The following is a 15,479-nucleotide window of genomic DNA, read 5'->3' as shown; positions in this document are numbered from 1 at the left end:
AACCGAACGGACGGGTGTCCATCCGACTCCCGAGGCATGGGATAACGAGGCGGGAGGCGCGCGTGGCAACCGCACAGATCGAGGATAGTGCGCCTTGCAACTGCACAGATCGAGGGAGATTCGCCTGGCGCTCGCGCCAAATGAGAAAATACGTCTCGCCGAATGCGTCGCGGAAAGCGCCGTTTGAAGTCCCCAGGATATAAAAAGGAGAGGGGAGCGAACCGTTGCCCCTTTACGCCATTCTTGCGATCATCGCTACTGCTTTCTTCTTCCTTGCGCTTGAGAGCTCTCGCCCTTCCTTCAGCTTGCAGTGCACTCTCTTCCCCACCCTTCCAGCTCACTCCCCACCCCGAAAAAATGCCGAGGGCATGAAGCAGCCGCCGTGACAAGGGGCCCGACAGCGTGCTGCCGGAGTCGCGGATCATCAATGAGGAGGGGGCGGAGAAGGTCCGCAAACTCATGGTGCCTGAGGGCCAGCGGGAGGCGTCGGTGGTGTCGCCGGCGAGCTTTCCGCCCACCACGGACCGGCCGGAGCGCATCATGATCTTCGTCTCCTTCGTTGCCACCGGGCTGGTGCCGCCGTTCTCCACCTTCTTCCTCCAAGTGCTGGACACCTCCGGCATCCAGCTCGTCCACTTGAGTCCAAACTCAGTGGTGATCTTGGCCATCTTCGCGCACTTCTGCGAAATGTTCGTGGGAGTGCCGCCGTCGGTGGCCTTATTTTGGCACTTCTTCGTCCTGCGACCGGCCGGGAAGAAGAGAGGATCCTCGGCGTGGACGTCGTCGGCTGCTGCAACTTCCGGTTGCGGGACGGGCTCGCCGAGCTGTACATTCTGCAAGTACTGCGAAGCAAGTGGGAGGACTGGCGCCGCGACTGGGTCTACATCGACGTCAGTGCCCATGACCGCCTCACGTTGCCGGAGATGGCGGTGGAGCGCATGCACCCGGTGCTAAACCGCATCGATGATCTGGGCCGGCCAGGGCTAACCTCGGTGATGGTGGTGGCCGACTACCTGCGCCGCCGTCTGGTGCCCCTGCGGGAACGAGCCCGCCCCTACTTGATGTACATGAGTCCGAACGACATCACACGGACCCAGATCAACGAGGATGGGAACCTGGAGGAGGGAGTGCTGGCGACCCTGCTAAGGGTGGTGACCGACGTCGAAGATCTCACCCGGGCGGTCCTGCCCCGAGAGCAGCTAGCGCTCTGCGCGGACCTGGGCCGGAGTACCAGAGTACTTCACTCGTTGGGGAGGTGAGAACCACTCCAGCCCCCGCGCCTTTCAGCGTGAGGGAGCCGTCGAAGTGCATAATCCAGTACCCGGGTGCATCGTGTCCGGGGTATGCGGAAATTTCTTCATGGTCGTTCTCGGGGACCGGCATCCACTCCGCCACAAAGTCAGACACGGCCTGGCTTTTAATCGCCTGGTGGCTGACAAAGTGCAGATCGAACTCCGCCAGCTCCACTGCCCACTTGACGATGCGCCCAGTGCCTTCTCGGTTCCAGAGGATCGGCCCCAGTGAATACTTAGTAACCACCGAGACCTTGTGCGCCTGGAAGTAGTGGCGTAGCTTCCGGGAAGCGACGAGCATGGCATAGAGCAGCTTCTGGGCTTGGGGGTACCATGTCTTGGTGTCTCGGAGGACTTCATTAACAAAGTACACCGGTCGCTGTACATGACGGGCCCGGACTGTGGCTTCACCCGAGGGCTTGTCACAGCCCCCGAGCTCGGTGCAATGGTCGAGGCTGGCCGAGTACTCGGGCTCGACTCCCTGGTCGGGAGGAACCGAGTGCTCGGGCTCGACTCCCTGGTCGGGAGGAGCCGGGTGCTCGGGCTCGACTCCATGGTCTCGAGGAGCCGGGTGCTCGGGCTCGACTCCATGGTCTGGAGGAGCCGGGTGCTCGGGCTCGACTCCCTGGTCGGGAGGAGCCTCGAGAACTGAAGGTTGCTCGGGGGCAGCCGGGAGCTGGGACCCAGCACCTTGCCCCGAGCACTCGTCATGCTCCACCACCAGCACCATGCTCACGACCTGAGGAGTGGCCGAGACGTAGAGAAATAAAGGCTCGCCCTCGGAGGGGGCCACCAGTACGGGTGGTGAGGTAAGGTACTTCTTTAAGTCCTGGAAGGCCTGCTCGGCCTCCGGCGTCCAGTCAAAGTGACCGGTCTTCTCTAGGAGTTTGAAGAGAGGGAGTCCTCGCTCCCCGAGCTTGGAGATAAAGCGCCCCAGGGCCTCCATGCAGCCAGCGAGACGCTGGACTTCCATGAGTCGAGCCGGGGGACGCATCTGCTCGATGGCCTAGATCTTCTCTGGGTTTGCCTCGATTCCTCGGCTAGAGACCAAGAAACCGAGGAGCTTGCCCGCGGGCACCCCGAAGACGCACTTCTCGGGGTTGAGCTTCAAGCGGGTAGTGCGGAGACTATTGAAAGTCTCGGCCAAATCTTTCAGTAAGGTGGCGCGGTCTCGGGATTTGACTACGAGATCATCGATGTACGCCTCGACGTTGCGGCCAACCTGTGAATCAAGGGTAATGCGCACGGCGCGCTGGAAAGATGACCCAGTGTTGCGCAATCCAAATGGTATTAACACATAACAATAAGTCCCCACCGGAGTGGTAAAAGAAGTTTTTTCCTCGTCCTGTCTGGCCATGCGGATTTGGTGATAACAAGAATTTGCATCTAAAAAATATAAAAGATCGCACCCCGCAGTTGCATCTACAATTTGATCTATGCGGGATAAAGGGAAAGGATCTTTCGGACAAGCCTTGTTTAAGTCGGTGTAGTCGACACACATGCGGAGCTTGCCGTTGGCCTTCGGGACGATGACTGGGTTTGCCAGCCACTCTGGGTGGAGGACCTCTCGAATGAAGCCGGCGTCAAGGAGCTTGCTTACTTGCTCCCGGATGAATTCCTGGCGCTCCGGCGCCTGCTGTCGGACCTTCTGCCTCACCGGCCGTGCGTCGGGGCGCACAGCAAGGTGGTGCTTGATCACCTCCCTAGGGATCACGGGCATATCGGACGGCTTCCATGCAAACACTTCGACGTTAGCCCAGAGGAAGGCGATGAGCGTGCTTTCCTATTTACCGCCCAGGTCATCGTACATTCGGATGACCTGGGAAGCGTCTTTGCCCACCACGACCTCCTTCGTAGGAACGGAGGCGTCGGCAACGAGTTGGGGTTTGGATGAAGAGGGTCCCGGGCCCCCTGGGTGTCCTTTGACCTCGGCCGGAGCAGAGACCAAGGCCGAGTGGAGCTGCTCGGTGTAGAAGACGGCGCTGCCGATCTCGGCGGGCACGGAGATGGGACCTGCAGGGCCCGGCATCTTAACCATGAGGTAGGTATAGTGCGTGACCACCATGAACCGAGCGAGCGCTGGGCGCCCGAGTATGGCGTTGTAGGGGAGAAGGACTTCCGCGACATCGAAGATGACATTCTCCGTCTGGAATTTGTCCCAGCTCTCGAATGTCACGGGCAGCTCGACTGCCCGAGGGGCAGGGTATGCCCTGGCGTCACCCCATAGAAGGGGAGCGACGGCTTTAGGCACCTGGAAGGCACCTGCAGCTTCTCGAATGCCTCCCGGGAGAGGAGGTTTAGGCTTGCACCCCCGTCGATCAGCACTCTGCTGACCTTTACATTGCAGATGGTGGAGGACACTACCAGGGGTAGTCGCCCCACGCCTGTAGTACTTGCGGGGTGGTCCACCAGACTGAACGTGATCGGAGTATCCGACCCTTCAGGGGCCTTGTGGCCTCCGTGCTCGGGGTCACCGAGCACACCTCGCGCCGCATTGTCTTGATGCATCGGCGGGAGGATGGCGTGTATGCGCCTTCGTCAATGAAGGCAATGGTGTGCTCAGGCTCCTGGAACCCGAGCTCTTGGTTCTCAGGGGCGGCTCTGTCGTCGTTGCCCCCGCAGAGATCCTCGCGCTCCTTTTGGCGCCGCTCGACCAAGCCTTTGACCGTCCGGCACTCCGTGAGGTCATGCCACTCAGTCTGGTGGATCTCGCACCACTTTCCTGGTTTGGGTCTTGCAGGAGCAGGCGCCCTTGGGGGAGTGGGAGCCCTTGCGGGAGCTGGAGCCCTCATGAGAGTCAAAGCCCTCGCGGGCGCGGACCTTCTGTCGGCGGCCGCTCGGTGCGCTAGCCTGCGGTCAGGGCCCTCGGCCGGCCTACGGGCAGGGGCCTCAGTCGGCATGACCAGGGCAGCATCGCGCTATCCTCTCTTTTTCTTTTTCCGCCCGTCGAAGCGGGAAGAACTTGGTTGGTCGGCAGCGGGTTGCTCGGCCAACGCCAATAGCTCCGCAGTGGTTTCGACCTCGCGCGTCCCTAGCTTTCGAGCATCCGCTCGTCGCGGACGCCCTGCCGGAATGCGACGATGATGGCGTGGGGGGTTATCCGCGGGATGGTGTTGCGGACCTGGCTAAAGCGTTGTATGAAGCGCCGCAGCATCTCCCCCTCCTGCTGCTTCACGGCGTGGAGGTCGCACTCCAGGCCAGGGCGCATTGACGTGCCCTGAAAGTTAGCCACGAACTAGTGGCAAAGATCATTCCAGGAACTAATAGATCCTGGGGGTAAGTTCATAAGCCAAGAACGGGCAGAGCCCCTCAAGGCTACATGGAAATAATTGGCCATCACCTTTTCACTGCCGCCCGCCGCTTGGACGGCGGTGGTGTAGATTTGGAGGAACTCGACGGGGTCGATGGACACGTCGTACTTCTTCGGCAGTTCTGGCCTGAACTTCGTGGGCCAGTTGACCCGACGGAGCTCGCTGGTGAAGGCACGATAGCTTGTGCCGTACCCCACAGCGCGGGCAGCGCCCTTGGGTGGTGAGCGCCGGTGAGCCGGGGAACCCCGGCGGTCATGGGTCGGCATAGAGGAAGCCTGGTCCTCTGCCTCGGCCTCCTGCTGGGACTCCTGATGGCGCTCGAGGGTGACGCGCGCATCTTCGGCGGCCCTCCGCTTGTTTAGGTGCAAGCGGAGGTCCTAAGCTCCAGTTGTGGCCAGGGGGGGCGGCACTCCGCCTGGAGGCCCCTCGGCCGATTCGGCCGCCACCTGAGGATGGATCGGCCTTGGTTGCACCGCAGTGGGAGGTGGCATGGGAGCTTTCGGCCAACACCTACCGGTGAGCCGTGCCCACCAGAGCGGCCACCTCCTGAAGCCAGCGGCCTTCTGGGGTTTCCCCCGTCCGGTCTTGTTTGACATCATGCCGTTTTTCAACGGGCGCCGCGGGAAGGGCCCACCGGGCAGCCACCGAGCTGCCCGGCGTGTCTGCTCGGTTAGAGCAGGCCTGACACAGCAGGGCAGCAGGCGGGGCGCCTTGAGCTCTGCGACATTATCCCAAGGCGCGTCAGATGACGCGCGATGGGACCTGTGCATTAAATGTCCCCACGCCTCCCAGCCAGGCCGTGGCAGGGGCTGACAGCAAGTGTGGGGGGAGCAGTTGGAAGTGACAGGCCACGTGCCCTCTTAAATGCAGCATCGAGCCTCTCACCAGTTGACACCTCACCGCTGGGCCCTCGTGGGGACCACCGGCGAAGGACTTCTCGGGCCCTCGGGGAGCCGAGTGCTCGGGGGCCACTGTTCGCAGCCCCGAGCACTCTCTCCCGGATATGCACTCTCTTGGTCCTCGGGGAACCGAGTGCTCGTGGGCTACTGTTCACGGCCCTGAGCACTCTCTCCCGGAACTTGGCTTTTTTATCATCGGGGAACTTGGGTGCTCGGGGGCCACTGTTCGTAGCCCCGAGCACCCTCTTCCCGGCACTTGGTCTTCTTGGGTCATCGGGGAACTCGGGTACTCGGGGACCACTATTCGTGGCCCCGAGCACCCTCTCCCGGGACTTGATCTTCTCGGGTCATCGGGGAACTTGGGTACTCGGGGACCACTGCTCATGGCCCCAAGCACCCTCTTCCGAGACTTGGTCTTTTCATACCTCGGGGAGATAACCCTCGAGGGAGGGCGCCACGTGGCACTCTACTGTTCTGGCCTCGAGACTCGGGGACCCCCGGTTCCTGTGTCACCGACAAGCACGCATGCCGTTATACAATAACATGATAGCCTTTGGCTGCAATTAACCATGACATGCAGACCATAAAAAAATTACACATATGCATCACATACATAATAAGGTCATACCAGTCACAACATTCTCTGCAAAAATGAGTTAAGCATAGAAACAAATTCTAATGTCACAACATGAACATGTCATTATAACGATCTATGCATGTACGCTACGCAACGGCAGTCTCGTATTCATGTTATTATAACCTCTCAAAAATACATAGATCGTATCTATGAAATCGCTATGGAAATCTTATTGAACTGATCATATCAGACCGATTCTGAATCATTCACAAGGCGTCAATTTCCACTAGATCAATCATATTGATCATCACGTGATGTTTTTTCAGAAACAATGATAAAACACACAAACTCAATCTGTTGTTCTTCCAACAATGTAGCAATGTGCGCCATTAGCCCCGATGGTGATTCCAGCCGGTAGGGGCAAGTCGCACGCGTGGCCAGTTGGGAGATCGAGCTAATCTTTTTGGTCGTATGATTCCATTAACTCACACCTCTCTGATCCCAATTTTACCAAACCATGCATCGATCGATCCATCACATGAACCAATCACAAGAACAATAATATATCATATCTATTACTACTATATATCATCTATATGTGACCGATCTAGATCAAAAACTACACATGTAGGCTCTGATACCACTATTGGAGAACGGGTATGCTACGCTAGCATAAAACAATTTTTCTCTACTAAATTTAACCAAGTAACCATACGAGTAGGGGATCATAGATTGTTACCACATTTAACCATGCGCCGTTCCGACGCCCGTTTGCCGTAGCTGAGCCGCGCTTGAGTATCTCCACCGTCTACCGCGCCCGCTACTGCCTTCACCGACGAGTTTTGGCCACCGGAGCTCCCTCCTCGACGCCACCCGAGTCTCACCGACGAGTTTTGGCCACCGGAGCTCCCTCCCCGACGCCACCCGAGTCTCACCGACGTCTACCCCGCTGCCGCATGTCACCCGAGCCACACCGTCGTCGGTACGTGCCTAAAATGAATTCCCTGTGCTCTATTTTCTCTCCGCCGCCACTCGCCATTGACCCCCGTGCCCGGCGACGAGGATCGCCATCTCTCCGGTGATAGCGCCGCCGCGCCGAACTGTCCGCCGCCGCTTTCAACTCTGACGTCGGCCAACTAACCCCCCCCCCCCCCCCCGCCGCCAACAGCCGTTAGATCTGTTTTGGATGGCCATGATTATAAGCTTCTCATACCCTTTCGGTGTCCAATCGCCTGCTGCCACATGGCCGCATAATCCTAATCAGCAAATCAGGCCATGTCATCGCTTGCATAAGCCGTCCACCTCATCAATTTAGCCCACGTGGCAGTGGCACGTCAGCACACCTTTTCCAATCATATTTTCCTATTTGATTTAATTCGGGAGTAATGGTAATTTTGCAAATAAGCCCCTGGACTTTCCTATATTTAAATAAAAGCCCTTGTAATTATGCAGAATAGCCCCTAAACTTTTTCTTAATTACAAATAGGTCCCTCAATTTTTGCAAAAAGGCCCCTAACTTCTCTGTTTTTATTTAAACTAAGCCCTTTTTATTTTCAGATGTAACCCTAATCTTATTTATAGCATAACTTTCTCGTTTTAGCTCCGATTTAGATGATTTTCGCGCTCACGTATTCGTAGCGACGTGTACTATCTTGTAGTACCTTTATATATATATATGTTAGCTATTGTGTGGTGTACTATTCTTAGTTGGTTTTGTTGTATGTTTTTCCGGTGCGTGTCGAAAGCAGACGAAGAGCAGTTCAAGAACCTTCAGGACCAAGTTTTTGAAGAGTCTGAGCAGCAAGTTGGGAGAGGCAAGTGAACGCATTTTTGTTCGTCATCTCTAAGCTATATATCCTCGCGAAACTCTGGTAATTGAATCAAATTAACCTTAATTTATAACTAATGATTTCTCTTCTTTTAACCATCCTTTTTCCCATTAATAACAAAACAAATTATTCCATTTTGATCCCAGTTTTTTAAAATGCGTTCTTTTCAAATATGCATGCTGTTAATCCTGAATCCTATGTATTTATAGTATCCTGTTCCATATAATTCCTTGTAGCCATGTTGATTGTAGAGGATATAATGGGTAGTCATGCTTAGCTTCGCACAAGGGGATTGAAGGGCTAAGGGTTAAACGTGATTAACTAATTAATGCAATTATGAGTTAGGAATATTAATGATGGCAATAGCAACATAGAACCTTAGGCCTTGAGCAAAGTTGGGTCAGTGATGATGAAGTTTTGATGTTGGTTTAGTCTTTGCTCAAGTAACCTAAGTAAGGACCGGTTCGTGGAGCGATAACCCAAGAAATATCGTACCAACCACGAGACCTGGTATGGGACAGGCCTAGCCTATTAATTAGTGGATTTTAGTTTTTGTGCGTGCCAAACGGAAGAGTGGATGTGTGGGGACGGCAAAGGCCAGAAACATTTGGTTAGTGGTATGAGATGTGTAGTGGAAGGGAAGGGTGAAAACTTCCTGGAGCTACAAGGCGCAAAAGGGGGCTTTTGGGTGGTGTGAATGCCACTTTGACGGCGGTGAAATCTAGCGGGTATGCACATACTGGATGAAACTTTGTAACGGCTTTGTAGTGACTTTTCGGGCAACACACCACTGGAGGGTGTTAAGTGTTTCGCGGACACGGCAACAAGGAAAATCACGACTTGTGGGGAAAGCTGGACAACCTCTGCAGAGTGTAAAACTGTTATAATAGCCGTGCTCAGGGTTATGAAAGACTTGGATCCTCACATGATTAGCCAAAAGGGTTTGGGTTGTTTTGGTCTGTTGGGAACCTGATGTGGGAATTCAGGTGGAGGGGAAAAACTGTGGAGATGGTTCTAGGAGTTGGAGATCTAATGATGATTAACCTAGATAAGTAGGATGCTTTCGTAATACTTCGTTAGTACAGTTGGCTTTTATGTAAAACTTTAACTATTATAGCTTGTTCCTTGTTTAAGCTTGCATAGCATCTTATCTTCCCACACTTGCGGAGTACTAGTTGTACTCACACTTGTTGTTTTACCCCAAATGTCGTTCAAGCGCTACTCAGACATTGAAGGAGATCCAGATTTCTTCGTTGATGAAGATGAAGATTGCTAGACTGGCGTTTCCCCCGGTCAAATGCCTGTGGAAGTTGGAGTTTTGCGGAGTTTCGTGGTGTGCTTTTGTTTAAGACTTTTTGGTCTCATTATTTATTCTAGTTAAAATGTTGTAATAATGACACTGTGTGTAATACACTGATGAAATCGCTGCATGTATGAAACTTGATCCTGGCATACATGTGGTTTACATCTGGTTTTGTCCCTTTCTAAAACCGGGTGTGACATTATGTAACAAATTACAAGACATTGACAAGTGAGACACAAGGATTTGTTCACCGACGTTCGGTCACTCCACAAAGAAGTGCCTACGTGTCCGTTGATGAGCTCACAAAGAGTCGGGTCTCTTCCAACCCTTTTCTCACCCAAGTGATCACAAAGATTAAGCTAGGGTTACTTACTCAATTCATAGGGGTAAAATAAACGTCCCGAGGCTCACCACAAGATTGGGAGCTTGACGAGCAACGCCTAGCCATCTAGGTGGATGAACCACCAAGATTAACAAACACAAAATCATCGGCTTGATGAAGAAAATGAGTGCTCAAAGATTAGAGTTGTTCTCTCTAGCACTAGATCTCTCTCCCAATCCAACTATCAAAACTTTGCAAATCTCAAGCTAAAACAAGATGGAGGAGAGTACTTTTGGCTCTAAAGTTATTCACCTTTTCGAGTAAAGCAACAGCCAGCCAAAGGGGGGAGTGATGAGGTATTTATATCAAACTCCCAAAAAAAAGTCGTTACAACTGTCAGAATGCAAATTCTTTGCAAAAATACGAAGACTCCATAAAAATGCGGACCTTCCGCACACCCTTAGTTAACCTAAACTCCGCAAAAGTGCGAACACTCGGTATTTGCACATCTTTACAACATAAGGACTAATCTAGATGCAAGTGTAATGTTCGAGGTTTCTCTCATAGGTTGTTAGATCTTTTGAACACTGTTTCTATGCAAATAAGTAAATTTCGTATCCCCTTTAATAGTACGATATCCTAAATTCAATTTCAAAAGATAAATGAATTTAAAACTATACGGTCCATGAGCTGCTTTTCTTTTTCCTTTTTGGGGTCCCCATGCATCAAATTCTCACTTGATTGAATTACATATGTCCATACTTCATAAAATTCATTAGTTCTTTAATTATTTTGTCATTATCACCAAAACCCATTTAAGAGCCTAGATGCACTTTTAGGGGCTTACGATGAGTAGTATGGAATTATCATATCCGGATATCCAGGATTTTTCATAATTCTCAGGGTATATTTTTATCTTCAGGAAGGGAGTCTTTGCATGTATGAAAACTGCATGAAAGTACCCAGGATATCTCATAAACTGGGAAATTTATCTCTAAAAATAGAAAAGAAGAATTCAAAAGTTGTACGATACCCTATATATACGGAGCCTAGGGACCTTGTGGAAGAAGTTACAATTGAAATAAAAACCATTACACATCATTAAAGACTGCAGAAGCTTTATATCCATCAAGCTTTTCGCAATTAGATTCTGTATTAGCATATCCCCTGACTACATGTAAAGAAGTAGTCCGATTCGGTTAGATCTATCTAACCTAGCTATATATTCTCTTGTAATAATTTTAAAATCAATACAAGACAAATAAAATATTAAACTATTATCTTAACAAAGACATAAACTTTTATTAAAAATCTCTACATGTATTTATTTGATTCATTTACTCCAAACGTTCCTAAAATCTTCGTGAGATCAACAGGACCTTACAGCGAATATCCGCTGCGTGCCGTGGTGCATCGCAGTTCAGTCTTATGTGCACGGAATAGTTTACGGCTGCACGGCCACTCCCGCATAAACACAAGCAAACCAAATCATCGGCCATCCACGATGAACCATTTCACCTTTTGAATCTTGTGGAGGATGTGAAAGCATCAGGGTTAGTGGAACCGGTCATGAGTTTGATTTCTGAAAAGCAGCAGCAGCTGGTGTTGAGGAGGCCTTTCTGTCACCGCACTGGATTTTGACAAATCAACAGCCGGAGGCCTAGATTGTTCCAAAGGCATCATGCCGCCATACAGAAAGAAATTAGACATGGTATATCTGATATATTCGATTTCTTGAGTCCATCAATAAATCTGATAAAAAATTATCACATTTATATGATTTTTATTTAAATTTATTTGAATTTTATTCAATATATTTGATATATCCAATAAATTATGTTTATAGGTGACTCTTCCATCAATTTTATTTATCGGTAAAAAACCATAATCATGACTCGTGGAATTATGACACCTTAGCTTCAAAGCAACCCAAATTCTTCTTTCATTTGTACTAGAACGATGATCGGATCAACAGATCGCCCTTGCCTCAAATCAAATCTTCTTCTCCTTCAACATTCTTCTTTGCGCTTGCAACTTTCAAGTTGCAAAAGAATCTAGTAACTTTCATGTTTTAATACATACATACTCAAAATTTGAAGAGATGTGCATGCACATCCGGAATATTTACACTTGATTTTGTCGATAACGTCTGTGAATCAGAAAAGGAAAAAAGGAGGAAAACTGTAACGGCGATCTTGATGGAGGGCATCACCGGACGGCAGAAGCCACGGTGTGCGCCCACATCCGAATGTGCTCCTTGAGGTCGGTGCCGTCGCGGGCCGCCGGGATCCGCCAGTTCCGCAGCATCGTCCTCACCTCTTCTTCCTCGTCGTCCCACGCCTCCGAGAGGTACGGCCTCCTCGGCGCCGAGGCGGCAGTCGCATCCGTAACAGCTACCTGCACGTCGGCGGATGCTGACGCCGCAGCCGGGGGAGCTGACGCCGTGATTCTTGCCTCATCCTCTGACCGCTTCCGGCGCAGGCCCGGCACGATGGACGCGAGCTCGGCGTCGACCTCGGCGTCGGAGAAGGTGAACCCGAGGTCGCGCAGGCCCTTGATCTCCTCGAACTCCAGCTCGGACATGCTCCACCCGCGCCGCCGCCGACGCCTCCCGCTCCCTGACGGCCGCCGCACCTCCTGCCGCCTCCGCTCCGGCAGCGGCTGCGGCGCGGCCACATGGCCGTCTTTCCCGGAGTGGATGGTCTCGAGCCTCGCGCGGTGGCCGTTGTTGGGGATCTTGAGTGGCTCCAGGCTCTGGAACGCGGCCGCCGCGGCCTCGTCGCTCCGCGTCCGCCGGTGCCGTAGCCCAGGGACGGGACTAGAAAAGACGCTCTGCGCCTCCCTTTGGCGCTCCGGCAGCGCCTGCTGCGGAGTCGGCGCTGGCGTCGGTGCGGGAGGAGGCGGCGGCAAGAGCACGAGGCGGCGGAACCAGCCAGCGTCGTAGAGCGCGATGATCTCCTCCGCGGTCGCCGCCGCCGCAGCAGCTTGTTGCGGCCGCTCCATTTGGGGAGAGGAGGGAGGAGGCGTGCGCGCGGGTGTGTCTCGCGTTGTGAGCGTTGGGCGCGGTGGCGGCTGGCTTTTATACAGTGCTCGTAGCAGCGCGGTTCACCGGCTCCGCGCGTCGGTCGGGGGCCGTTACACGGTAACACGGGGGCGGAGGGGTGGTCGGGTCGGGTCAGGTCGGGTCGGGTCAGCGGCTCGCCGCGCGGGTGCAGGAAGCTTCTACGGCTTCGCGTGCGTGCTGCGGGCGTCACTTGCGTGGATCGCTTCTTTCCTCTTCGCCGGTCATGGAGGCTCCGTACAGGTATTATGCTGCTCTCGATACGTACGTTGGTATGGCGTGCTGACGTGTGTTGGTGTGTCGGGTACGAAACGTTGTGTGGAAATTACGTCATCACTTTGGTTTTTTTATTGGAATAATGGGTTCGAATGAGGGGCGAATCTTGCCGAGAATGTCGACGGACGAACCTTGCCTACAACGGTGTTTTGCTAAATGATTTACAAATTGGGTCGTAGGACCCCGAAAAGCAGGGCTGGCTGGTTCGAATCAACATCGACACTAATGCCATATGTTTTTCTCGCGAAAAGAGCACAGTAGCTCTGCCATTCACTAACGAAGAAAAGAGCTTTTGCAACCAACACACAATTTACTCGAAACGGTGGGATGGGAAATTACAGAAAATAAAATAATAAAGACATTAGCACATAACATGACCAAACATTTCTAATATACACATAAAAGAGAGCTAAACAGACGTTCATAATACTTCTATTTTTACATGATATTTTGCTTTATCAAGATTGAAATCTGACTTAGTTGAAGATTAAAATTTTAAAAAATTATCTTGTTTATCTCTTTCTAGATATTTATCCTCTTCATTTACTCATTTAGTGTACCGTAGGAAGTAAACGAGAACAACTTTAATTTTTTAAGGTGGAATATAGGAATAAACTGGAGCAGGCGTTTACTACTCTTGCGAGGTTTAATTTTATCTTCACCATGAAAGAGTTTTGAGCTGACGATCAGGTGCCGTATTTCTCAGAACACGCGGTGCATACTCGATGAGGTCCAAACGCTTAAGGGTGTTTTTAGTAGGGATCCAGATTTTCGTAGAAACGCTTCGGTTTTTAGAAACGTTTCTCAAATGAATCAAAATCACTTCTTAAAATCGTTTAGTTAGCTGTCTGTATTTAGTGATATGATGGTGCAATTGATCATTTTGTCTTTTACTAATATGATTTTTTTATTTAACTTTTCTTTTAACACAAATAACATTTATTTGATTTTTTTTCTTCACACACAATATCTCTCTCACTTATCTTTCTCCTTATCTCTCTCCTCTCTCCCTTATCCAACCGACCGGGCTGCTCTCTCATTATCCATTCAACAAAAAAGCCGGTTAGCGGGCGGGCGCGACGACCAGGCAGGCGGTGTAGCAGGCGACCGAGCAGCGAGGCACAGAGAGCGGGTGCCCGAGCGGGCAGCGCGGCAAGCAGCAACCGGGCAGGCGGCGTGGTGGGCGAGCGGCGTGGTGGGCAGCCGAGCGGGCAGCACGGTGGGCAAGCGACACGGCAAGCGGCGGTCGAGCACATCGGCAAGAGCAAGGTTGGAAATGGGGTGGGAGAATCGGCTGAAACGCATTTATCCCGTTTCACCAATTCGGGGAAACGTTTCTGCTCTCACCTCTTTTACCAACCGATTCTCCCGAATAGCGAGAGAATCGAAATTGATTCGAGCTGCCCTGAAACGTCTCCCCTCACGCCGTTTAGCAACCGATTCCTGCCAAACGGGGCCTAAATAAACGGGAATACGGGGTCCATGTCAACGTGCCATCGCTGAAAAGTGGAGGACACGCAAGCTCAAAACCAGGCCATCCGTGTCATTTTGCACGTACCTACCAGGTGAAGCCAGCTTGGAGGTTGCTTTCGTGCCCATACATAGAGTAGTACTGTAGTAAGTATAACTGACAGTTGGCCATTGTTATCTACGCAAGCTGCCCCTCCCAGCTTCAGAGCGACCTACATTACCTGTGCGAGGCAAGCCGCGAGACAGGGAGAGACTTTCTGCGACGAAATCGTGGATTTGTTCCACATTCTCGGAAGGATTCATTAGAACACAGGGATTTCACGGGATTCATGCTTAGATTACAATGGTTCCTGTTGTGAAATTCATGCGAAAATATGCTTTGACATTTCTGCATCCCAAACAGACCTAAAATGTAGATTCGACGAGTGCGAATTAAATCCAAGTTTCAGCTTCCAGGATGCGAAAGCAGAGCAGTTTGTGTTGTGCACTACCAGTATGAGTATATTCCGAATTCCGATCACGCGTCCACGAGCCAGAGGATTGAACCGGTGGCAGTCTCGTAGGTTTCGTGGTGCGCAATCTTGAAGAGGGAGGCGCCGGGGTCAGGTCAGGTCAGATTGTGATCAATGTGTTCCTTGTGACGCAGGGGAAGTCCAAGCCCCAGAAGCCTCACGGAGCAGAGAACAGAGAGCCTAGTATATTAGTTGCTGATTGCATAAGAGACTGGCCGGTGGTTGCGCCTGAAAGCGGCATCGATCACTGGTTTCAATTCCCTCGATCGGTTGCTTGGTGGCTAGTTTTAAACAAGACAGCAGCAGAGAGTCAAATCACATTGCTCATGAGAGTACAGAGATGGCGTCGAGAACAAGTTTAGGCAAATCCATTCATTAGAGGGTAATGAACTTGATGACGCTCCAACAAACCAGAAGATGTCAGCCAGAAGGCGAGAGAGAGGGATTTGGTCGATGATTGAAGCAGACCAGTTAAATGGCTACAGCCTTGTACAGAGCATCCCAGTTGAGCAGCCAGTTGCGAGCTCATTGCCCTGCCGTTGAAAACATGGAAGCCGCGAGCGACGGACCGAGGCGACGACGACGATGACGACGGGATCGGAGCTGGATACAGTGCACGTGGAAAAC

At 51.9% G+C, this 15,479-nt stretch overlaps 1 protein-coding gene across 1 annotated transcript; it reads right to left on the bottom strand.

Annotated features, from left to right (window-relative positions):
* Positions 1–11,419: 11,419 nt before the first annotated feature.
* LOC133930421 (uncharacterized) lies at positions 11,420–12,694 on the bottom strand. The gene has a single exon (XM_062377066.1). It carries the CDS (start codon positions 12,534–12,536, stop codon positions 11,742–11,744), a length of 795 nt encoding a protein of 264 aa, XP_062233050.1. The 5' UTR covers positions 12,537–12,694; the 3' UTR covers positions 11,420–11,741.
* Between the last annotated feature and the right edge of the window lie 2,785 nt (positions 12,695–15,479).

The sequence above is a fragment of the Phragmites australis genome, chromosome 10 (assembly GCF_958298935.1).
Source record: "Phragmites australis chromosome 10, lpPhrAust1.1, whole genome shotgun sequence".
Taxonomy (NCBI): Eukaryota; Viridiplantae; Streptophyta; class Magnoliopsida; order Poales; family Poaceae; genus Phragmites; species Phragmites australis.
This window is presented reverse-complemented; position numbering and strand designations above follow the sequence as displayed.

Excerpts from the sequence above, each read along its gene's own strand:
- LOC133930421 (XM_062377066.1), bottom strand. The coding sequence starts at position 12,536 with ATGGAGCGGCCGCAACAAGCTGCTGCGGCGGCGGCGACCGCGGAGGAG.